General features: G+C 41.3%; 1 protein-coding gene across 2 annotated transcripts; it reads right to left on the bottom strand.

Annotated features, from left to right (window-relative positions):
* Positions 1–3,806: 3,806 nt before the first annotated feature.
* LOC308333347 (cadherin-related family member 1a) lies at positions 3,807–24,610 on the bottom strand. 2 transcript variants are annotated; one of them, XM_080789703.1, is made up of 19 exons: positions 24,504–24,610; positions 23,042–23,142; positions 22,582–22,932; positions 21,986–22,081; positions 21,517–21,662; positions 21,240–21,290; positions 20,932–21,021; positions 19,802–19,888; positions 18,554–18,670; positions 16,580–16,723; positions 15,948–16,026; positions 15,475–15,575; positions 14,527–14,730; positions 12,760–12,912; positions 12,027–12,191; positions 10,713–10,780; positions 8,649–8,877; positions 7,935–8,189; positions 3,807–6,395 (listed from the first exon to the last, which is right to left on the bottom strand). In XM_080789703.1, exons 3-19 carry the CDS (start codon positions 22,640–22,642, stop codon positions 5,724–5,726), a joined length of 2,718 nt encoding a protein of 905 aa, XP_080645829.1. In that variant the 5' UTR covers positions 22,643–22,932; positions 23,042–23,142; positions 24,504–24,610; the 3' UTR covers positions 3,807–5,723. The 2 variants fall into 2 exon arrangements, with proteins under 2 accessions (XP_080645829.1, XP_080645828.1); XM_080789702.1 differs by having other exon boundaries at positions 23,042–23,397; positions 24,504–24,603.
* Positions 24,611–25,198: the final 588 nt, after the last annotated feature.

Here is a 25,198-nt window from a genome sequence, read left to right on the forward strand (position 1 = left end):
CACTGAGAAGCTGATTTATTATGTGTTATGTTTCCAAATACTGTATAGTCTAGTCATAGCTGATGTTGCTATCCCAATTATTGCTTTTATCTTTTGTGGACTTAACTGGGTGCTCACAAGTTAGTGAACGTGCCTGGGGACCCAGAGCCCCTGGTTGTCCCTGGCACGATGCTAGGCCAGCGATGTGTCAAAGTGTGTCCCTGAGAAAAAATCGTAACCCCTAATTGCTGCCTGAGCGCCAGCTCCCAGAGATAATGGCTGCTCCTTACTCCTAGTTGTTAAAGGATGGGTACAGTGACAAAAAACACCACAATGTTAGAATGACCCCAAACATGTTTGAGAGTTAAATATCCTTTAATTTAACCCTATCTTCACTTGATGGTTCGAGTTCTTGAAAATGATCAACATTGCCCAATAAGCTTGCAATAGTGTTTTATTTATTTATTTTGAGGGGTGCTAGCCCGTCCTATGCCCAGGTTTGTGTGTTCCACAAAACTATTATTTGATTGGCGTAGCAATGTGTGTACCCCATTGCGACAATTTGATTGGCTGAACAATGTGTACGATGATTTGATTGGCTGAGCACGGAATGTGATGTATGATATGATCGCCCATCACTTCACACAAGTGTTATTTACACAATTTGTGAATAATTTGTTTTTCATATGTTTCATTTATGACAGTTATGTTAAAACATTAACAGAAAATTGGTCTGAAAGAACAAAGCTTGTTTTTATATTGCAACCAATAGATTCCATGTGACCATGTTTTCAATAAACTTTGTCAAAAGATATATTCTCTGATATAGCTTTTTCACTCTGGTAAAATTTAAATTGGCTAAACCTTAGGCACTTTTTACATCTTGTGTCAATGTGTTTGCAGTTGTTAAACAGGGTTCATGTCAATATACTGCTAAATTCTTCCATTTAAATCCCTTCAGGACCAACTTGAAACCCATTTTGGCAAAGTTCCCGGGTGTTACCCACTTGTGCTGCTGGAAGTGGGATCTACATCGGTCTCAAAGTGCCCAGTTGGACTCCACTAAAGGCCCATTCAGATCCCACTTCAAGCCTATATAGGTAAACACAGGTGAGGCCTACATGGGTTTGAGATACAATTGCCAATTTGGACCCCACCTAAAACCCACAGCTGGGCCCTGAGTGTATACTGGGTGAAAACCCACTTGGAGCCCTTAATGGGCAGATACAAGTCTGGCCTACATGGGTCGCATTTAATTCGCCCAGCTGGAACCCACATTCAGATCCCGGTTCAAACCCATATAGGCAAACACAGGTGACGCACACATGGTTCTGACATCAAATGGCCCATTTGGACACCACCTAAGACCCAGCTAGAAACCCACATAAGCCCATATGGGCTAACACAGGTGGGTGCTTTGTGAAAAGTGGGTGCACGGCCCACTTGGAGCCCTTAATGGGCGGACACAAGTCTGGCCTACATGGGTCGCATATAATTTGCCCAGCTGGAACCCACTTAAGGCCCATTCAGTTCCCGGTTCAAAACCCATATAGGCAAACACAGGTGGCGCACACATGGTTCTGACATCAAATGGCCCATTTGGATACCACCTAAGACCCAGTTAGAAACCCACGTAAGCCCATATGGGCTAACACAGGTGGGTGCTTTGTGAAAAGTGGGTGCACGGCCCACTTGGAGCCCTTAATGGGCGGACACAAGTGTGGCCTACATGGGTCAAATATAATTCACCCAGCTGGTACCCACTTAAGGCCCAGTCAGATCCCAGTTCAAACCCATATAGGCAAACACAGGTGGCGCACACATGGTTCTGACATCAAATGGCCCATTTGGATACCACCTAAGACCCAGTTAGAAACCCACGTAAGCCCATATGGGCTAACACAGGTGGGTGCTTTGTGAAAAGTGGGTGCACGGCCCACTTGGAGCCCTTAATGGGCAGACACAAGTGTGGCCTACATGGGTAAAATATAATTCACCCTGCTGGTACCCACTTAAGGCCCAGTCAGATCCCAGTTCAAACCCATATAGGCAAACACAGGTGGCGCACACATGGTTCTGACATCAAATGGCCCATTTGGATACGACCTAAGACCCAGTTAGAAACCCACGTAAGCCCATATGGGCTAACACAGGTGGGTGCTGTGCAAAAAGTGGGTGCACGGCCCAGGTAAAACCCATAGCCCATAGCCCATATCAAAACCCAAGTGGGGCCCATATGGACATGTTAGCTGGGTAGTGGGTAAGTCAGGTAAGGTGAAAAACCTTAAAGGGAAAATAAAAAAGAACTAATGTAAGTATAATGCACATTCAATCAATACACATACTTTACATGTTCTAAACACCTAAATATCATTTTTACTTAAGTGTCTCTTAATCAACTCATTTCTAAATCAATTCATTTTTTGCTCAATTCGTTTCTAAACAGTTTTTAAACATAATAAACTCATGAAATGTAAATTAAATAAACTGAATTAATTAGCATCATTGAAACGTTTTTATCAATCAATAATCAATTCAAATGTATTTTAAATCAAATGATCATGTTCATTGTTCATGTCCAATTGGCCATCATGTTTCCTTTAACTTCAACTCAAGTCATCATAAACAACAACAAACAATAACAAGTGTCCATGAACTGGCATGCAACTGGCATGATCTGTCACAGATATACAGTTCTCTCACCGGCTGTCTCTCCAGCATTTATATGGCTGCACCGTTCTGCTCTGCTGTTTGTGTGTGTTGCTCCTGTTTGGATGCACACTGCTGTTTCTCATGGAGGTTTGTGTGTTTCCTGTGTTTGGCCAACGCCCTACTCTCAGGTGCAGTGAATGCACTGATGCTGATTAGTGAGGCAATTGGGGAGTGAGTGAGTGAGTGACAATCAGCAGAGTGTCAGTGGCAATGATTGTCAGTCCAGATTTAACCCTTTACTCTCCATTTCTCCAAGTTGACTTCACACTGGTGAAATAGTGAATTTCATATTTAATGTGAACATACAACAGGACTAAGGTTAGCAGGTTACAGCGCTGTAGGGCTTCGAACCCTATATCCAGGCAGAAGCTTGGATAGTACACTACCAGCGCTTTCTTTTGCTTTGCAACACCATGGTCCAAATTCACAACGGCGTTTACGATGATAACATGACGTGACGTGCTAGCGGAATTTACGTGGATTTCCCACATTTTAATTTGGAATTCAAGGAAATGGCCGTGAACTTGACGCTCACGTAGGTTGGTCGGAAACTCCGTCAAATCCTCTTTAGGTGGCGTAGACATTTGCGGAGGCATACACTTGCGTATAGATTTATTCAGAAGGCTTTAGTCTTCATGCTGAATCAATAAATTGTTCCCAAATCTCAGATAAAATATGTAGGCATGTGTCCCCAACATATTGGTCGATCAGCACATAAAGAAATGATAGCCTATATAATAAATGATGAGAAACGAGGCTAACTTATTTTTTCAAAATTTCAAAAATAAATGAAAAAATAAAAAAACGATGGGTTATAGCCCATGTTTTTTGAAATTTTGGAAAAAAAAGTTAGCCTCGTTTCTCATCATTTTGGACCATGGGCTATAGCCCATATCGTAAAATTGCGTAAAAAACGATGGGTTATATTGCGGAAATTGATTAAATGAATAGCCTATTTTATTAGACCTTATTATTATTTATGAACCTGAATTAAACTGGCTTCTGCTGAAAAGGAACTGTGAGCACTGATTATTTATTTGATCAATAATTTATTCAAAAATCAAGACAATATTACAAAGACAATACAAAGATGTCACTTAAAAGCGACAGGCAAGTGTAATATGTTGTACAATATTTGAGTTACCGAAGGATAAGAGACATTCATTACTATGATTTAAAAGTTGAAACGGATGTGCCTATACTTGTCTTGTACAGGTGTGGAACAGCAAGACCATACAGTACCATACCATCAGCACACTACTATCATTAGTTTCGCTCTAATGCCAGACACAAAATAGATATATCAATGTAGTTTAGGAACATAGCAAGACTGGAAATTGTAGTTTTATGTGGAGTTATTCTTATAATTACTCTAGTCTAGAATACCTCTGATAATGTATATAGACCTATACATTTTTAATTTATACTCATATTTACAGCAGCAAGGTAAATTTCTTTGGAACGGCAAGTCCACATGTAAATGGGCCAAATATGTATATAATGAAAATAACATAATACTCAACTGTACATTCAAAATGAAAACGTCCCACATATAAAACCATCTCTATTGTACAACAAAAATGCTCATACTTAAATCACAGATACAAGCAAATGAAACTCTTATGAAAGCCTACAGTGGCACATCATCGTCATATAAAAAGAAACTCATCAGCTTCCGTGGAGCTGGTATAAGAGTAAAATAAAATATACTACATAGGTCCTTTAGCACTTTGTATTGAGCAGTGGTCCCGACTTTTCTGTTGAGCTGCATGATTCACTGAACCAACAAAACTGGACAAATTACATTATTTTAGGATTTCTGTTCTTAAAGCTGCACTTTGTAACTTGGTTTTTAATTAATCAAATGGAATTTGATATGTTAATATGATATAACATACAGCTGGGGTGGGTAGAGTTTTTCTCTCTATTCTTCAATTGAGCCATTTAGATCGTGTCAAAGGTCATGTCTCACCTAGACACAGGATCTGACCCAAATTTTGACCTAATGATTAAGATTACATTTATCCCCTGAGCAAGCAGGCAGGCTTAATTAGCTCAATGGTAAAACATTTCAGCCCTTGGAACCGGGTTCAAATCCATGGTAGAAGAGGAACGTTACATAGTGCAGCGTTAAAGCATTACATGGTCTTTCTTGAGCATTTTACTTTTCAAGAAATGACCCCTTATCTTTATATCATCACAATCAGGCAGACTCCTTGTATTTCCATACCGTTTCTCCTTATTTCATAGATGAATGCCCTATTTTAGGGGAGCATTAGTAAAAAAAATCGCCAATCCACAAGCTCACAAAGCGTCACAATGTGTAAAAAAAATTAATTAACAAAAAAAGAAAGAAATAAGGAAGAAAGAACAAAAAAAAAACACATTTCTGAAAATGGTTGGCTAAAATGACATGCCCAAAATTGAGATGCCAGGTTTTCTGTCACATACATATCTAACCAGTGAAGATTATCAACAAGAGCTTGTGAATAAATAATAACTACATTTGTTTTCCCAATTTTTTGGAAAAGTAACAATGTTGGAGATACAAGGTTTCCAGCCGACAGCAACGACATGTACGTGTCAGTAATTCTCTACCATACAGTACAGCACACTGCTCCACGAGGTATAATCCTCCTCAAGATGGCAGTGTGGTAAATCATGTAGACAGCTGCCACTGAAGGACTTGTGTACTTTCTCCTTCTCTTGGCTGGCTTGTATATTTACTTGACATTACTGTCTCTCCAGCAATGCCCGTTACTGATCTATAACCACATCTGCTGGCATTCTAACACATCTGAGAACTATTTAAATTAATTCTAATTCTCCTTCTATGTAATGTCAAAATAGCTGTCGTCGCTGATGAGGGTTTGTCAAAACTCTGGTTTGACAGTTAAATGTTCTTCATTTTAAAAGGCAGGCAAAACCAGTCACATGACCAAGGGTTCAGGTATGGTCTTGTGGGGATCACAGAGGAGCAGTGGGTCGACCCACGAGTCCAGCAAAAAAGACAAAGAAAACCTGTCTGGACACTAATTAAAACCATAACCTTTATTGTTCTCGTGGATTTTCTTCTCCAGCTTCATCTTGAGCTCTGACACCAAGGCGGAGCTCAGGTTCCCCTTCCCCGCCTCTTTTCTGCGGGTTGACCTGGACCTCTTGGGGCCCCTGGACGCCAGCGCGCCAGAGATCGTAGGCACAGACCCAGCGATGGAGGGCAGGGACGTAGGGATCGTGAACGTGGACCCAGAGATCGTGTGCATAGACCTGGTGGGCCGCTCGCTGGGCTTGGTGATGAGCGGGGGAGGAGGTGGGGCGCTGGGGGGCTGTGGTCTGGAGTCGTCGATCAGGGGCAAGCTGTTGATGGAGATGTTGGGGATGGCCTGGCTGCCCCGGATGGGGCTGGCCCGGCTGCCCCGGCTTGGGCTACCATTTGGGTCGCTGACGAAGAACTTGTCCCCGGGGCTGTTGGCCATGAAGGAGGGCATCTTCCACGATTGGGCGTCTGTGGCACGGCGCTTCTTGATGATGCGGCGCGATGGCCCAATCCTGTTTGACTTTGTGTTGCGTAAGTACAAAGCCGTAGAGATCAAGACAGTCACTCCTACCAAAACACTAACGATAGCAGTGACCATGCCTAGAGCTTTCATGGGATTGGCCCTACTTTTCATTAAAAAGGCCCCCATAGGCCCATTGAGGGGAGTCTGTGAAAGAGCACAAATAGAAGAGTTTTAATCAAGTCCAACGGACTGACTTTCATGCGTCTAGGTAGCTTTTGTTCAAGCATGCAAGATGGCTCAGCAAAGCACTGGCAGAGGAGGCCCAGACTGGACAACATACTAAACCATTTGATATAATGCTTTTACTAACATAGTGAAATCCTCTGTGTAAATTTGACCCATAATGGTCCATTTTTATACCGCCAGAATTAAATGAACACTGAGGAATTTACTGTGATAGTACTATTCGATGACATGCACATACAATCATCCATTCTGCTGGGAAGATCTAATCTAATGCAAAGCTAAGAACTACTTGACTGGGAATGCGTCTGGCAGTGCGTTGCGTTAAAATGTCTATTTGATGTGCATGAATGAGGGTTGCCCCGCAATGATTTAAGTGCAGAGATTGTTTTTCTATAAAAATGTGGACTGGTGCAAAATGCAGGCCTACATCCCTCGAAGAAGCCTGCATCTTCCCGATTTATACTTCATTGTATCACAATGTTCTGTGACAAAAAATGGACGACATACAGTACAACCTCACAATGGGTCGCATCTGCGACGTGGTGTGAACTTGTACTGTATGTGGGCTATTTTTGCCACAGTTGTCATACGACAGAGCATAAATTAGGCATGAGTCTCTTCTGGTAAATAGTCAACAGTGCTTTGATCAAAGATAAAAAATATTATCATAATTTTGATAATTGAATTAATAGCATTTGCCCTGTTGTCCCTGTTGATGGACGATGTCATGATTGATTATAAGTGAATTCTCCAATCACAAATGACGATTTATAATGTAGTAATTATGTTAGAAAAGAAAAACATATTTGATAAACTTCTTATTGTTTTTGATTTCCTTCAAAATGTGCTCCGGTATTCTTTTACAGACAATAAACGTCAAGTAGAAAAATAAATATCCTCTTTTTGTGATGTGAAAATGAATGTCTTTTTTGAGGAGGAATGATAAAAACTAATTCCTCATTTTATCCTCCGCATCACTTTAATGTAACTACTCTCAGGGTGAATTCGGGACTTTTTCACTGCATTACAGTAAAGGATGGTGGATATGCAGACTGTTAATGAAATGAGAGAGACGACAGTGCTGAGAAAAATCCCAAAAATGGTCAGGGGACGCTTGCTGAGGCCCTTGAAGTAGGAAATAATTTGAGCTTTGATCTGAAAAGCACAATTCACAACAACAACAACACAAGAGACAACAGCAAAAGTAACACAGAGTCACCTCAACATGAATGAACGCTTAAAGAAAATGAACACACCACATGCAAATTTATATCACACATGAAGATGGGTTAACGTGAATATAAATGTAAAACAGAATGGCGGTTGAATTAAAGACAAATGAAGTGAAAGTGATGTCAATGCTTTTCAGTTTAGCAGGGGCATTAGCCTATGTTATAGGTTATAGCCTACGATGCAGGCTTGGCATATAGCTAGCGCTGGCAAAGCATGCAAAGTTGTCATGAACTCAGGAAGCAGGACGCATAGCCCGGCTCTTACCGCCTCTCTGATGTCGATGTTGACCACAGCTGTTGTGCTGAAGGACGGAGACCCTCTGTCCCTGGCCTGTACCACCAGAGACCACCTGGTGTCCTTCTTCTTGGTGATGTTCTGGACGATCTCCAGGGACTTGATGTACGGCTTCAGGTTGATCTCCCCCGTGTCGGCGTTCATGTCAAATATGTTGTCGGGGTCTGACGTCATGATGGAATACTCGATGATGTTGTTGGGAGACTCTGCGTCGTCGTCCACTGCCTGGTAAGACAAAGGAAAGCATGCTGTGTGGTCAAAGCTCAGACCGGGTTCAATAAGCACCTTACTATACCTGCAGTGTTTCTAGGGTGAGTAGATAAATGATACAACTTTCATCCACACAGAGTCACCTGTTGTGAGCTAGTGGCTCAGTATTTTCAGCCAATACATGTGGTGTAAAATTATTTTTAGCTATATAAATAGCACATTTGTTGGCTAATCAAAAATAGCAGATATACAAGCTCATAGCACGCACAACGCCACACATCACTTGATATTTTTTTAAAGAAACATTTTTAACTCAAATCTTAATTTCAGACACAAAATATTTTGAGAACCTATGAATCGGGGGGTCCTTTGACATGAAAAGGTTTGAAACCCACTGATATAGCAACATAAAAAATTCTGTTTTAGTAGACATTTTTAGAATCGGGTCCTATATGTTCCGGCAAACATATATACCTCAACTCTGACAGGCATGCCAATGACCATTGTCCTGTCCAGGTATGTCTCCTCAAACGCTGGAGAGTGGTCGTTCTGGTCCAGGATGGTGACGAAGACCTCGGACAAGCTGTACTGGCCGTCTGCGTCCTCGCCCTTCACATAGAAGTTGTACTTGGACCTGACCTCGGCGTCCAGGGTGGCCCAGGGCTGGGTGTAGATGACGCCCAACGACCTGTCGATGGAGAACCTGCCGACCAAACATGGGGAGTGAATGAAACACGTGAACCCTGGCGTCCCTTTTAGGGGCTACAACGGTCAGTGAAAAATAGCTGGAAATATATGTGCATATAGAGGGGAAAAAGGAAGGGGCCATGTATAGACAACCTAGGGGACTCCAGTCCACTAAGTATGGGTTTACGTCTGATTTGGTTTTGTAGAACCCACATATTAATCCTGCAAGGGAAATTCAGTTTCAGCTTCTCCCAGCAAATGGTTGCTCAGGTAGTCTCAGAGCCACTGGCAACAGACTGCTAAAAAGCTTTTTTCCCCTGTACAATCATCAGGCACATGAACGAACTGACTAAAATAAACCAGGATAAAAGGAAAATCCCCTACACATACATCTTGTGTACAGCCTAAGGCACATATAAAATAAAGCACAAGCATGGTCAGCACTCTGCATGACGAGCACTCAGCACATAGACTGGAGGCTAACCGGTGACTTTATCAGGCGGCCACTATGATGCTGTCCATTACATGATGTGGTACAGACTACAGTATGTTGCCTATTTGCCCGTCCTTCTCCATATCACCATCCCCATTGCTTTAAGAAAGTGTTCAGGTTGTTACATTAGGTTCTCAGTGTAGTTTAAAGGGATACAGTAGTTTTATTAGTATTCTTTTTTACTTTGATCAATTAGTTGAACTGATTACTGAAATATATCCACTGGTTAGAATAGACAATAGGAAGTCACAGTTTTTTGCAGCATGGCCCTGTAGGAGCATGTGAATGTGTGTGTGCGTGCGTGCGTGCGTGCGTCCAGGGCTAAGAATATAGTTAACAAGTTGTTTTTTTTTCAGAAAGGGGAAAAAGACACAATTCTATGCATTGGCGAGAAGATTTGTCAGAAATTGGCAAGTGCAGTAAAGACGCACATTACTCGTCTACCACTGCAGCCACAGCCCTTGTTCATCCAATTTCATCTCATCTCCTTCCACATCTTTCACTGTGAAAATTAACAAGTTTGCCTCCGAACTGATAACTTTCACACGTTTAAACCCAACTCCCTGCCTGGAAACAGAGACGCGTATAAATTTGCACTTTCCTGTTTGCTGTGCGCCACCCCATGTGCTCCAAAGCCTCCCATCCTCCCTGGCTCCAGCTGTCACAGTGCATGATAATTGGCTCGCCCTGTGTGAGTCAGACCAGGGAATCTATTTTTTACCCTCCAATCCAATTAGGAGATTAGCCAGTATCTGGCTGCCATCTTAGAGTGTAAGCTGTTTGCTGAGAGTGTTGTTGCTGGTGCTTGCAGCGCTATATTACTATACATACAGGTCTGCTCTTCTGTTTACTTTCTCCATCAGAGAGAGAGAGAGAGAGAGAGAGAGAGCACCAGAGAAGGTTAAAGGTTGTTGACCTGCGAGCCAGAAGATTGCTCTATGTGTCTTACCATAATTAATTGACTGACCGTGTCAGGGTTTGATTTGTTGAGGGGCATGGATGGCATGGGGTGGGAATCAATGCCTCTGCTTTAGATATCCCCACCTTCAATTTGAACAGACTACTTGATCATATTACAGCGTCACACGCATAGCAAGCTTGTAGCTGTGTTAGTTTTACACATTTGTTTTTAACATAAGGCTTTTATACCATATACCTGCTTCTGGTCAGACCGATACAATTCTTTTTTTAATTCATTTTAACGACATTAAAGTTGTCCAGAATGTATAAAAATGTGTCAAACTTTATATATTTTTTAAATTATAAAGTTATAAGTTAAGTTAAAAAAAAATGTTTACAAAAAATACATTTTGGAGGGTTTTTAATAACTGGGTTTTAAAATGTAGAGTGCTACTTACAAATCTGATCCGGATCCATAAATTGTGTATTTGACATCACCCCAAGGCCCTGAATCCGGATCATTGGCCTGAGGAGAAAAACAGACAGCAGAGATTGGTTAAAGGTGCTATATAGCAACCTTTGTCAAACGGTGCTATATAGCAATTAGAGGTGCCTTACAACTAAAATGAAGAACCTAAAGAACCATACAGTGGCTTAATTAACACATCCTTGGAACTGCAGCGGTGCGTGCTGCTAATATAGCACCTCAACCAAACCCAAATAACCAGTGAAGAATCACCATTTTGTTGTGTGTAGGCCTACTGTACTGTATACAGGTCTGAACCATAGACTGTAAAAAAAATATGGACAAAGCGTTCCGCGGGTCTAACATGAACGTAAAATGAAGCCTGTCAGTCCTTCAATTGTACATCGCCATCTTTCTAGATCCGTTTGGGCCCAGCTGGCCATTGGCTGGCCCAGACAACGAGGCGGGACTGCCCCCCTTCTTCTCCGTTGGTTTTTATTTTGACTCGAGTGGGTGGGGAACCCCGATCATAGACTGTAACGGTAGCCACACCCCTCAGAACATACGCGACTTTATGGTAATTTATTTTATATATGGGACCATCATTTTCCAAAAAGAATATTATGACATTAGAAATGAGACTTTAAACTAGTGACTGGAAGCAGAAAGTATTCATGACCATGTTTATTAAGGTAATACAGTCTAGGTGAAGTTGGGCCCAAATACATGGACTTCTATGGGGCTATGGGTTTTTTTGGGCCCAATGACAGCGCCACAACAGGCCATTATATGAACTTTCAGGAATTCCCGATTTCATTGGTGGCTTCACAAAATATCTGTCTGACTGCCCCCCTGGTCTGAACGTAAGGCTTCCTGAACCAACTGCTGCCCATTTAGATGATTGAAGTTAGCTGAGTTTAAGCCCATGTACAATGCGGTCTGCGGGCGGGCGAGGGGCTTTAACCCAACAGGGTCTGTCTCTGGGGGAAGTAAAACAGTAGGGCATGCCACACAGGGCAATATGATTAACCTTGATGCAACTTGACCTCTGTTACCTTCAAATACTATAGCTTACAAAGCCACATGGCGTTAAGTACCGTACACAGTACCCACAACGATATGCAGTCTGCCAGAACAATAACGCATGCCTGTCACGGTGCGCTTTGATCCCTGGGAAAAACCACCTGCTTTCTCCTAATGAACACCCACCCAGCAATATGCAATTTATTAACAGATTGCTGCTTATATAATCATTGTTCAGCGGGGTCAAAGGCGAGAGTTTAATCTCCCGTCGGGTCCGACTCACTGTCACTGTCACAACACTGGAGCCCCCGGGGGAGTTCTCCGGGATCCGGGCGATGAAATACTCTGCCGTGAATTTGGGGACATTGTCGTTGGTATCCAGGAGATTAATCACTATGTCAGCTGTCGCGCTGAACCTCTCGGGCGTGTCAATCTCCACCGCCAGCAGCTGCCGAAAAGACAGATGCGTTGCAAAATAAATAATACATCCCCATTTGGGCTATTTGTATATTTGTAACAAGAAATGAATATGCATACTGTAGGTCTGTATTGGTAACAATAACACACTTATGCAGTGTTGATTTCGTCAGTTAAAATGATGACGAAAAATGTTCGTTGACTACTTATTTTCACTGATGAAAACTATAAATACTAAAAGATTAAATATACTGACAGTTTGTCAACAACTAAAATTTTTACTAAAATGTTAGGGAATGACTAGAGAAGAGATCCAGTAGAACTAAAAGACACGTTGTTGATTGTCTATAGATTGGCTATATTTTCAGCAACCACGTGTAAAATCTGCTATTATGACGCCATCAATGCTCGCCAACTGTAGATTTAACTCAAATCTTATATTATCTGACATTTAGTCGACTAAAGGTAAAACATTTCCGATGACAAAAATATGCCTAAAACTTTAACAGAATTTTATTCAGCCGACTAAAACTAAACTAAACTGCTGTCAAAATCAACACTGCACTTTATTCTGCAGAGATTCAGACAGAAAATCTGACCTTGAAAGACAAGGTCGGCCCCTTCTCGTAGTCGATGCCAGACGTGTCCTCCACGATGATGGTGACCTGGGCTTCGTTGAGGACGGTCTGGGGGACCACCCTGAGGACCCTCCATGGACCCACCAGCTTCAGTTTGAACTTAGCATTTGCTCCCTGCAAGAAGGACAAACACACAGAGCAGAGGCTATAAGAATATGCATTAGGATCCGGTTATTCTATCCTATTGTCTTCGTCAATTTTCTTTAAATAATCTATAATTATATTAACCAGGTCCCCCAGGAGACACTACTATTAGGACCCCCCCCCCAAACCAAATCATTTTTAATCTATAATGGTATTACATAAATGATGCGTAGCCTGCAGAGTTAGTTCAGGCAGACATACTCGAGGGGGTTCATGCCATGCTCAAAGGCGCATACTATACTCAAGGGGTTAACATGCATCATTCGTTGATGTGGCAATCAGCTGACCAATTGGGCAGGCTCACCAGTCTGCATGCTCTTCCTGCCTTCCTTCTGCATATGGTTCCTGGTTGTTATGTGATGTTTGCTCCCACCACCACCCCAGCACCACCGGTGGGCTCTGTTATTTATGCTCCCCATGGGGGGTTTAATTGTATATCTATCTCCCTGATCTTAATGTTTTACGATGTTGTTTAATCGCGCCGAGCAGGGAGAAAATGCAGCAGAGCCGAACGCCAAGTCTAATATCGTATGCACACTTGGATTCTGATGCTACAATAAATATTGTCCTTGTAGCAGCTAGTATAACTATATAGTACAAGTAAGAGGTGACAGCAGACTGCTGGGCGAGCACTGGCGCTTTGGAATTGTGGGTCAGATCAACATATCTGCCTGGGTGACAGCAGACTGCTGGACGAGTGCTGGTGCTTTGGCATGGGGGGTCAGATCAACATATGGAATGAATTCTGTACTGGCCAAATATGGAGCGTGTCTTGAGTGTACAGGGTTTGATGAGGTCAGATCAACATATGGAATGTCAGAAAAGGTCAGCTCTATATATGGAGATGTAAGGGTGGCAGCAGGGGCAGTATCTTGAGTGTACAGGGTTTGATGAGGGCGCAGGTAGGGCCGGGCCTTAATTTTCGGGCCTGTTGAGAACTCTAGAGTTTAAATGGACGGGTATCAGTCAAAATGGAGACATCAAAGAGGAAGGATGGATGGGGAAGGATAAACCTATGGAATGTCAGAACAGGTCAGCTCCATAAATGGAGATCTAAGAGTTTGATGTTTGAGGTGAGATGTAGAGTTTCTGGCCAATATTGATGACATCAGGGATCTCCATATATGGGCTTAATATTGATGACATCACGTGATCTCACGAGGCACACTGAGGATTTGATGGTGTTCCATAGGCATCACATCACACGCTATGAGAAATGTGATAGATCATCTAACTAGGTTCAATGTGTTCATTTCTGTTAGGTCTTCTATACAGGTAAAAGTAAAGATTATATAATAGTTTTCTGGTTCATCACTCAGTCAATGTAGCAGCATCACTACTAATTAAATATACAAAAAACAGGGGCGGCGGGAGCCGGGAGGAGGAACGGCTTGACCATTATTCTGTCGTTATAAACATTGTGTGTGTGTGTGTGTCTGTGTGTCTGTGTGTGCGCACGTGCGTGTGTGCGTAAGCTGTATAGTGATCTGTGCCAGTGTACTTGGTGTTGATCAACACACAGGCTGCCTCTGACCTGTCTAGTTAGTACATTGACGTGACGTAGCACAGGAGTCCTCCTCCTACCTGGTCGGAGTCGTTGACAGTGATCTTGAAGCCTCGGAGGATCTCCCCGGCGGGCGGGTGTTCGGACATGGTGACCTCGAACAGGTTCTGTGGCCCGTTCTCTCCGTAGAAGGTCGGAGGGTGATTGTTGAGGTCCACCACTCGAACCGTCACCACGTCCACGACATAGTCGCCCAGGTGGTCGCCTGGCCCTACCTCTGATGCCTGCAGTTAAAAAAATATGTGGTTTTCAAACTTTTTCATATCATGGGCAAGACCCCCATTATTTATTCTGCATTTGTGCCACGGACCACTATTTGATGAGATTTAGCCGTGAGAGTCGAAAACCAAATAGGGTCCATTTGGTTTCATTTTACACTCTCAAGAGCTAAAGATCTAGAAGGGTCCATTTAGTTACCAACTCTCCATCATTTAGTTAGGGACCAACTGGAACCGCCTCAAGGACCACTGGTGGTCCCCGGACAGACAGAATAGATACAGGGTTCCATTTGTAACAGAGGGGAGGGGGGCATTTTGTTAACCACCATACCTACGGACAGTATGTACTTCTCAGAGCAAAATAATTGCTACTTTTCTCTCGACCAAAATAGGAATGCCAGGGTTAATGTGGTTACCATACGTGGTTTGTCAAATGATTAAGCTGTGATGTTATATCAAACATAAATATCAAATCAATCAGACTATAATAAATCAGTCTTATGTATTTAATTCAGTCTGACAGGGATTAAAACATATCACCACTGGGAGAGATCAAACACTAATGTAGCCACGGCCGGGAGGCGAACCCGGGGCCTCATTCAAACAAGCCACGTACGTTCCCAGTCGGCTAAAGAGCCATGGCCCAATGGGCGAGTGACTGTGTAACGCAGCCACCTATAGCCTACACTAATACAACTCCGGACGGATATCTCAGCATCCAACTAAGAAGAAGAAGTCATCGTGTCACACCTTGACGTTAATCTCATACAGCTCACTCTTCAACTGGGACGGGTATGTTGTCAGGGTGACACAACCGCTCGTGCCGTTAATGTCAAAGATGCCATCGCTGCCTGAAAATGACGAAGAAAATGTGTTAGAGACAAATTATGTTCAACTAAAACCAACCGTTCAACAAAATCCCATAGGAATTCGATGGCAGAATGATTTTGTCAAATATTCAGTATTTTGTGAACACAATTTAGGTTTAGTTTATTAAAACACATTGTAATATAAAATGGAAGTTATTGTGCAATAAAAGGAAGAAGCCAATAGACTTAATTAATAATTTGGAATCTTGGAAAAGGTCATTAAATAACCTAACATTAAAAGTTCAATAAGAACAATACGAGCTTAGAAGGGAACCAGCAGTGCTATTAAAGAAAAAGGAAATGAACACACAAAACACCATGTTATTATTATTCTGCGATGTTAGTATTGCTTACCATTTATAAGAGAGTAATAGATTGGGTTGGGATTGCCCTGATCTCCATCTCTGGCTGTCACTGTGAATACCTCAGAGCCCTGGAAGTACACAACCAAAGAACCTTTAGAATAACGCTGATGCATTGAAGATCCTTTTAGAATAACGCTAATGCATTGGCAAAAAGCAAGAGCACACAACTAAACTGCACCCAAAAATGAAAGCACAGCATTTTGATATGGTGGAAAATTATACTTTAATATTATTTACTTTGGATAAATCAAAATTTGCTGATATAATTAAGATTTGCAAAAACATTTTTGCAAATCTTTGAATATACTTATTTTTAAAGCGAACATTTTTTAACTCAAATATTTGCTTCCTCCATGGAACAAAAAGATGGGGGGTCGGTGGCCAAATACATATCATTCTGGGGTCCTTGACATGAAAACGTTTGAGCACCACCGATACGTTTTTCAGAAACTGTTCGGATTCAGAAGACATTTTGAGAATCGTCCTCGGATCTTAATGACTTAAGTTAAAAGACTTACAGAGACTTCATAAATGTATCAAAAGTTGCAGACTTACAAGTACAGATACTTCATAAATGTATTAAAAGTTAAACAATTAAGGTATCCAAAGTTGTAGACTTACGGGGACAGAGACTTCATAAATGTATCCAAAATAAGGCGTGCCAACAAAGGAAGGGGGCATGTCCTGGGTGTCTATCACATTGACGGTTATGGTGGCGGTGGAGGACATCACCTGATGGTTGCCCTTGTACCTCCCTCCTCCATCCTGGGGAAAGTCAAACGTTCAATTAATCATTGACGCCATCCATTTTGCGAATAAGACTATAGGGCTGCAACTATCAGTGTGTTGTTTGTATGTGTGTTGTTTGTATTTTTATTGATCTAATTTCTTCATACTATACTGAATCGACATAAAAAATATAATATTCTTTTATATTAGAGTCAGACTAAATTGATTAACCAATTTTATACTTTAATAGCCAATCTATAATCTCAGAAAATGTCTACATCTTTTGAAAATGTAATATTTCATTAACATTAATTACTCTTAGTTTGCTAAACTGTTGCAGCCCTAAATATGACATGAAGAGCAAAATGGCCACCAAGTGAATATGGTCAATAGCAGGTCAGGGGAGAGATGCTATTGGGCTTCAGTGTGTCTTTCAAGGATGCTTACACAAGGTAATGGCTGCTGGTGAATACACGGTTTGCTGTTGCATGGATTGAACCATGCATGTGAAATTGGCACCACAGAGTGTCATCTGTTAACAGTTATGTCATGCAGAGAACATTATATAATTTCTGTGAATACCAAGGCTATAGCTAGAATATGTTTGGTGCCCGTTGCAATATTTACATATTATTAGAATCCAGTTATAATGTGCTGTACAGTGTACAGTGTACACGGTTTAAATCATGGCACTAATCCATTAGAAATTAAAGTTTGAAATGTTTTAATTAACCTAAAATTAACTTATAATACTGTAAATAATAAAATGTCACCCATATCTCCAGGGTCCAGGCCAATATGTCACACAAATTCTGATAACTTACTGATTCTAATTGCTTATTTGAGGGACATCATGTCTAGGTTTGAATGCTGGTATACCATTACACCCCATTTCAAATTTTAGGGGATATTAAACTCACTAATCTCTCTCGCTAATCTAGCATGACATAATTAGATGTTACTTATTTGACATGTTTAAATCTGTAGTTTAAAGATGGGAGCTCAGCCTGGCCATGCTAATCGTGTTAAAATTCAAAGGGGAGTGCGGAGTACATGGAGATGTTACAATCTCCTGAACTAAAAGTGTCTCAGTCATCTGGACCACACAAACATGTCCTCTAATAATAGTGCATCCGTCTACACACCTCACTACTGTGTGAAAAGATGAAGCTGTGGAGATGAACCCATCTGGTCCCATCTCCTTCATCCTATGAGGCTACACAGAAACAAATTCTAAGCGTTTGAGTTTAATTTAGTGTAAAGAAAAAAATAATCTTAAAATGTGTTATGTTATGCCATTATGTCAATGAAAATGTATTTGAATAGATATTGAATTGAGTTTTTGTTTAAGCAAATGCACACGTGTGCGATAATCTATTCTACAGGGCTTCAAACTTCATAACAAATTAATTTAATAATAATAATTAAAACAACGTTAAATATCTGATTCACTACTTTATGTTAAGCTGCAGTACACAGCCAAAATGTAGAAGTCAAAAGTGAAGATGATACATTGGTATGTGCAGTGTCTTATCGTCCATCTCATTACAGCACAACAGAAGGACCAGCCCATGAAGGTAAATGGTAAATGGTGCATTTATATAGCGCCTTTATCCAAGGCGCTTTACATAGATTGTGCATTACATTCACCCATTCATACACCGATGGCAGAGGAAACCATGCAAGGCACCAACTAGCACATCGGGAGCAATTAGGGGTTCAGTGTCTTGCTCAAGGACACTTCGACACTAACTCTGGGGGAGCCCACAGGGTTCGAACTGGCAACCTTGCGGTTCCCATCCAGGCACTCTACCCCTGAGCCACCGCCGCCCCTGAAGGCGGATGATGACCCTTTGACCTCCTCACCTTGGCGACCACTGCCACAAAGTGCGTGGGCGTATCCTCGTAGTCCAGAGTCTCTCTGATTCTGAGAACCCCGCTGTGACCGTCGATGGTGAATGGTGAGTTGATGTCTGGCGTGCTCTGTCGATGCAATCGGTAGAAAATGGACAGGGGTGAGTGGAGTACTTGCAGTGCAGGTGCATGTTTATATCTATTTGAGCATGCATAACCACTTTCAACCCGGCAACCGTATTTTTTTGGCATGTCAAAAATGTAAATTTCCAAACTAGCAGATCTACAACCTCAGAGTGGTGGCTATTTTATTTTGTTTTATCTGTCATACGATATAGGGCTTAAAGATGAAAGGCCATGATCAGGGCTTAAAGCCAAAAAGAATCCCAAGACTGAAAATTATTTTTTGCAAATCTGCACTGATCTCATTAAAATAATGAAATCCTCAGGACTGAAATCCGTCCCCAGGACTGAGAACTTTAAGCCCTGCATGATTTATTTCCCCCCTAAAACATGATCATCAGGTAGCCTACTATGATTATATTTTTTTCAAAAACGTGTACAGAAAGTGTTAAAATGATACACAGGGAAGACATATTTCAATATACTAATCACACCTGGGGGTCTATTAGAGCAATGTTAACTCCATAGACACATACAGTACAAAACAGAAAAAGTACAACAATTACGGCACCAAGTACATTTCTGGACTTGGATGTGAATAGCAGCATCTCGCTGTAAACAGTGACACATGTTATACTGTCAAGCATGCCCAAGCTTCTGTTAAGCCATCAATGCTATCATCAAATGTGATTGAAATTTAATCCACTAAAGTAACATTAACACCATTTCCAACACTATACTCCGCTATTAAATTAACCTCCATCACTTAACATAGGAGATACCGTGTACCCCTACCAGTCTACCACTGAATAGAAAGCATTACTTATTTGCAAAACTGGACTGAAATGTTATGGCCACAGTTTAAAATGAATCTGCCCAGGAGGCACAAATCACAACACTTTTACTCAATGTATTGCCTGCAATGTTATATCTCCAAATGGTGGGTATTCATTCATAGGATCATTATGCTGCTATAGCTATGGTTTTATCTTGCCGTTTTCTAAGCAAAGTGTTGTAGTCGGTTTAAGGAGTAATTGGATTCAGGAATCAAAAAAGGGGTACTAAAGCCAAAACATTTTGAGAAACACTGGGCTAATGGATGTATTTGACAATAATGTAATTACTATATAGTGTTACCTGTAGCGAGTATGAAACACTGCCTCCAGAACCGATGTCTTTGTCCACTGCTTGGACTCTACCAATGCTACTTCCTGGAGTGGTGTCCTGTTAGGGAACGCAAACGCAGAAATGAAAGGGAACGTGCGAACATTAAATACACATGGTCATACTGTACTGTACAGTAGAAAGCAGTGGTGGAAGAAGTACTCACATTTTGTACTTTAAGTAACAGTACCAATACCACAATGTACAAATACTCTGCTAGTCCGAAATTCAAGTACAAAGAATTGCATTAACATATACTTAAAGGACCACTTCACCACTTTCAACTTATCTTCATATAATTGGTCCTCACTAATGTTCATGATAAAATAGCACAATTTCTTTCTACTCAGTCTGTGGGCTGTGGGCAGTTCAGAAACCCAGATCTTTTTTTAAACAAGATTAAAAAAAATATATATATATTTAGATTTGTATAATCATGAGAACGATGGCTTCTATTTTCGTATTTCGCAACATTTCAGGAATAGAAAGCCTGTATTTTCTATTAGCTTAGATTCCCCAACAATGATGTCACTGGTGGACGGGTTTCTGAACTGCCCACAGCACTCCTATGAGCCACCGACTGAGTAGAAAAAAAATAGTGGTATTTTATCATGAACATTAGTGAGGACCAATTATATGAAGATAGGTTGAGAAGTGGTGAAGTGATCCTTTAAGTCCTGCAAGTAAAGGAACTTATTTTGCATAATGTCCCATTTCCAAATGTTTCCAAATGTATAAAAATCCTTTGAAAATAGCAGATCTATATGCACATTGTGAGCTTGTAGATCTTCTATTTTCAAATAGCCTACGTGGACAGTGTAGGTCTGAAGTGGTTAATGCATGTTTCGTAATAATAATAATAAATAAAAAATTAAAAGTATAATAAATTGGAAATACTCCAGTAAAAGTACAGTACTTAAGTAAATGTACTGGATTTACTTTCCACCATTGTGTACTGTACAGTAGAAAGTGTCCACTTAGCCATCCATCCAGGCATGACTTAAATGTTTAATTCATAAAAACAATAAATACATCATGAATCAGTGCTGTATGGTAGCTCAGCTCACATTATGTTATATAATTCCTCTAATTATATTATTCACCTCTGGGACATCAATGATGAGAGGTACGTTTTGAAATTCAGGCTGTTCATCATTGGCGTCCGTCACAAACACTCTCACTGTCTCGACGACCTGATGGAAATGACAAAAGGATGAAAAATAAATGTTCACGCACTTACTGCATATAGTACAGTGTAGTGTATGCACTGCAGTATTTGTATATTAGAGATGGCATTTATAATGGATCCACGCGATCCAAGTCACTTAAAATACATAACATACTGTATACATACACTAGCATCATTATATTACCAAAGTACCAACACACATCATTTGATATGAAAACTCACTTTATTGCGGCCATCCGATATGCTCACTATTGCTGCAATTTCACCTTGTTTCTAAAAAAGAAAAAGACAAAAGAGGGGATGTTTCTTTCAACCTCAAGGCTGACAGGTGATTTAGTTCCATATGAGGCAAAATCCTCTGAGTGTATTTAGCTTAGAGGGTACCGTACAAATGAAACCAAATGGACCCATTAGGGTCATCATAGCGCTCGAGGAGTTCTCCTCTAATGGACAAGAGCTACTTCTTAAAATGAACAACGTTTGCATTGAATGAACGCACCTCTCGGTCGAGCTCCTGCACCAGAGTCACGACTCCTGACTTGGGGTCCACTCTAAAGTATTCTCTGGAGCCCTTTTCAAAAGACAGTCCATATCGCACTGCATCCCCCTCTGGATCTGTGCCGTTCAGAGTGTATACCTGTGTTCCTGCATTGGAAACAAACGAAACAATTCAATTCGACATTCCTATTCCAGTGTGTGTCTATGTGCAAAGTTGAAATACTTTCATTGAAATGACATGTATTTCATCTTTTTTTTTTTCTTTTTTTTTTTCAATAACAACAAATAGGTTTGGCAGGTCAAGCCATGTTGTGCTCTTTCCTAAGCCTGAATGCAGGTCACAGGTATTAGAATGGCCAGCATGGGGCTCAATACTAATGTGATCCTTCCATTACACCGTTGTACTCTGAATGCAACACATTACTGAAGACAGTTTGATTATTACTACTATCCTTGTCTAAACAACTCACCGACTGGTGTGTCCTCTGAGATGCTGAACGAAGCCATATTCCCATTTGTGCTGCTTGGTTCATTGTCATAGAAATAAGGAGCGTAGTCGGTTTGTCCTTTTAGGAAACACAGACACAAACATCTTTGTTTGAACAAGAACACCACAAATATTCTTACAATGACCACCGTATTTTGGGAAAATAAAGAGTTTGTGAAACTGGGAACTGCACCATACCAATTTTAATCCTATGCAATACATGCAACTGACATGCCATAGCATAGCCCATAAGCACATACATTGGATTCTATTTTCTTTTTGTAAACTTGGATGTAATGTATTTATCACACTCACTTGCTAGAAGGAAGGGTACCGAAGGCAAAGAAACAGAGAGGCAATGTTAAATGTTGGAATTCTTTGACATTAATTCAACAGTATCACATTCACACCACAAACACATAAGGCACTGGCCGCATGAACTCTCTCTCCCTCTTAAGCAGTTCATGTCCTCTGTGTGGAGGAGAGGATTAGCTAGTTATTATGAAGCCAATAAACAGGCGAGAAGAGAAGACTTTTAACCACACAAAACAATGGGGGAAAAAAGAGACCAGAGCCTACCCGAGGTCAAGTGAACCGAGATGACCAACAGCAAAATGTGTATTTTCTTTTCCTTCTTCATCCTGGTGGAGAGGTAAGGCTTGGCTGGCTCATGTGGAAGGCTTTGGGGAAGGTGTGGTGAGCGCGCGGCTCAGTGGAAGAAGGGGCTGGAGCAGCTTCTCAGACACTAATCCAGTGACGCATCCGCTCCCTCCTCAGACATCTTCCTGGCAGCAGGCGGCGTGTTCACTCACATGACGACTCAAAAGCACACGCGCCGATGATGATGATGATGATGAGAGACGGATGGACGCCTGAGTTTCTCGCATCGCACGGTGTGATCACACCTCAGCATATGATGTGGGAAAGAGCCTACGGCATGGAAAGAGGGAAAAAGTCATGCCTTTCCAGCGTCACAGATGAATCAGACTTTGATTTACTTTTATAACATATACAGACCATACTGCGGGTACTGACTGACCTGCTACTGAGGTCAGCTCGGAGTGAGCCGTGTTTTTGTTTTCCCACAGAACGAGGCTGGTTTCGGCGCTGGTTCCATATGCGTCCCACAGGATCACACTTCTGTATAGGTGTTGTTTTCCTTTTGTTTGCATTAGTGAGATCTGTTAGAGAGCTTTAATTATTTTCTTTTTTTTGTCTGTTAACGTTAGTCTTTTGTATTTCTGTTTTGTGTGTTTTTAAGTTCCTCTGGTGACTGGGAGGATAATAAAGGATCACTGTTTGCCCTTATTTGTCCTCTGGACAGTGGTTATTATGTTTTGTTAAGGTGTGTCTGAGGTCCATGGGAGATTCAGGATGGTTTGTGAGTGTGTGTGACTGACAGGTGCGAAGGAGAGAGAGAGCAGCCGCAGGAGGTTTATAACATTGGAACAGTACACTTTGAAATAATTTACAGATCCATGTTTACACCCACTGAGTGATAGCGACACTTACCGACCCAACTAGTGAGAGCTTATAATAACCACATGTGTCCAGTCACTGTCATTATGCGCACGCACACACACACACACACACCCCAGCGTGGGTCATGATGAACTTGACACTGAGGTTCAAAGGTTGTTTGATTCTCCAGAACTGTCCCTATAGGTCCACGGACCCCCAGGAGTCCTTGAGGGTGTTCCAGGAACATTCAGAGAAAAAAAGGTGGTAGGCTACAAATAATTGGCTGCTCTAAAATAAAATCACATCCATGTGAAGTGAGGGGCGCTCAAATAAATCGTACATCATCCATTAATTGTCAATGGGAATTGGAATTTGTGTAGGACCAAAATAGCCGATTTGCTCGTCCACGTGTAAGGCGAAAGTCAACACTGAATATATCAAAAAATGAGAATAATTTGTGGTTAAAAACATGCAGCACATGAAGTGCACATTTTGTTTCTCAGATTCAGTGAGGTGTATGTTCATTAATACGCTCCTTTAGTATACTCACATTGAGGTGCTTATTCACAGGTATAAAAATAGCATGAGACATTCAGTTTCACACCCATGTGAGCTGCAGCCTGCAGGCATCCAATAATTAACGTTTTTTTAAATACACACTGAATACAGGAGAATGTTGAATGTTTCTGGCCGGGCATAATATGAACCAACTCTGGTACTGTATGTATTGGACTGGAAGTGCTTATTGAAACAGAGAGGGCCTTTTTAAGCAGAGCCTTTTTAAGCAGGGTTGGTACTGTAAGTAGCAGTCTAGATAAAGTACCCATAATAGAGTTATGCAGTTAAATGACAAAATAAATGTAATCAGATGACAGATTACAGGGGAAAAAAAGAATGGTGGTCTAGTTAGTTACTGTACATTATACAGTGATGAGAATGTAATGAAAATGTTGATTAAAAAAAAAAAGCGTTACACTCAAATACTGTATACTTCAACAAGTAAAAAGCACAATCATTGTAAAATCTAAAACAATAATTACCTGTTGTGAATTACATTTCAAAAAGTAACCTTTTCGCAATGTTGTGTCAGGGTGGGAGGGCACACAGCAAGGCCAGGAGAACACGGATGAGTCATGACCCTGTGAAACGCATCTCAAATCTCTCACGTCACGCGTGTACGCCCATACATACGCGCGCACACACACACACACACACACACACACACACACACACACACACGCACAGAGACAGACAGAGGCAACCAGCCAAGCAGTTCAGATAATTGGACCCCAACCCAATATTGGCCATCAATCTGAAAATGCCTCAGACAACATATTCATCCCCAGTAATGGAAAATCTGCGTGCTCAGTCAGGCTTTGCCCCGGCCTCCTCCCATTATTGTCCCTCTTTATCCCTCCCATCTGCATGAATTTATATATGCATTATATAATCAGCTATCATATAATACAGAACATGCCTTTAATGCGTACATGATCGAATTGATTTAAAACACTCGACAAGCTGCTGCCGTGCGCCTCGCATGTGTATTTACTTTAACGATGCACCTGTACACTTGCAGATGTTTGCATCTGTTGCATGTGCTCTGGTTTTGATATTTAATTTTAGAGCATCCAGATGGTGGACAAGAGGATTACCATGCTAATGCTTTGTCATCTGCCTCTACACACAGACCGTCTATGGGGAAATACATGACGGTACCAGAACGCCTGCTATC

The sequence above is a fragment of the Protomyctophum bolini genome, assembly GCF_963924005.1.
Source record: "Protomyctophum bolini genome assembly, chromosome: 18".
Classification (NCBI taxonomy): domain Eukaryota; kingdom Metazoa; phylum Chordata; class Actinopteri; order Myctophiformes; family Myctophidae; genus Protomyctophum; species Protomyctophum bolini.

Coding starts and splice junctions, on each gene's coding strand:
- LOC308333347 (XM_080789703.1), bottom strand. CDS start 22,642: ATGAAGAAGGAAAAGAAAATACACATTTTGCTGTTGGTCATCTCGGTT. Junction 21,022..21,239: donor TATCGGATGGCCGCAATAAA/GTGAGTTTTCAT, acceptor CATTTCCATCAG/GTCGTCGAGACAGTGAGAGT. Junction 12,192..12,759: donor GGCCGACCTTGTCTTTCAAG/GTCAGATTTTCT, acceptor TCTTTTCGGCAG/CTGCTGGCGGTGGAGATTGA.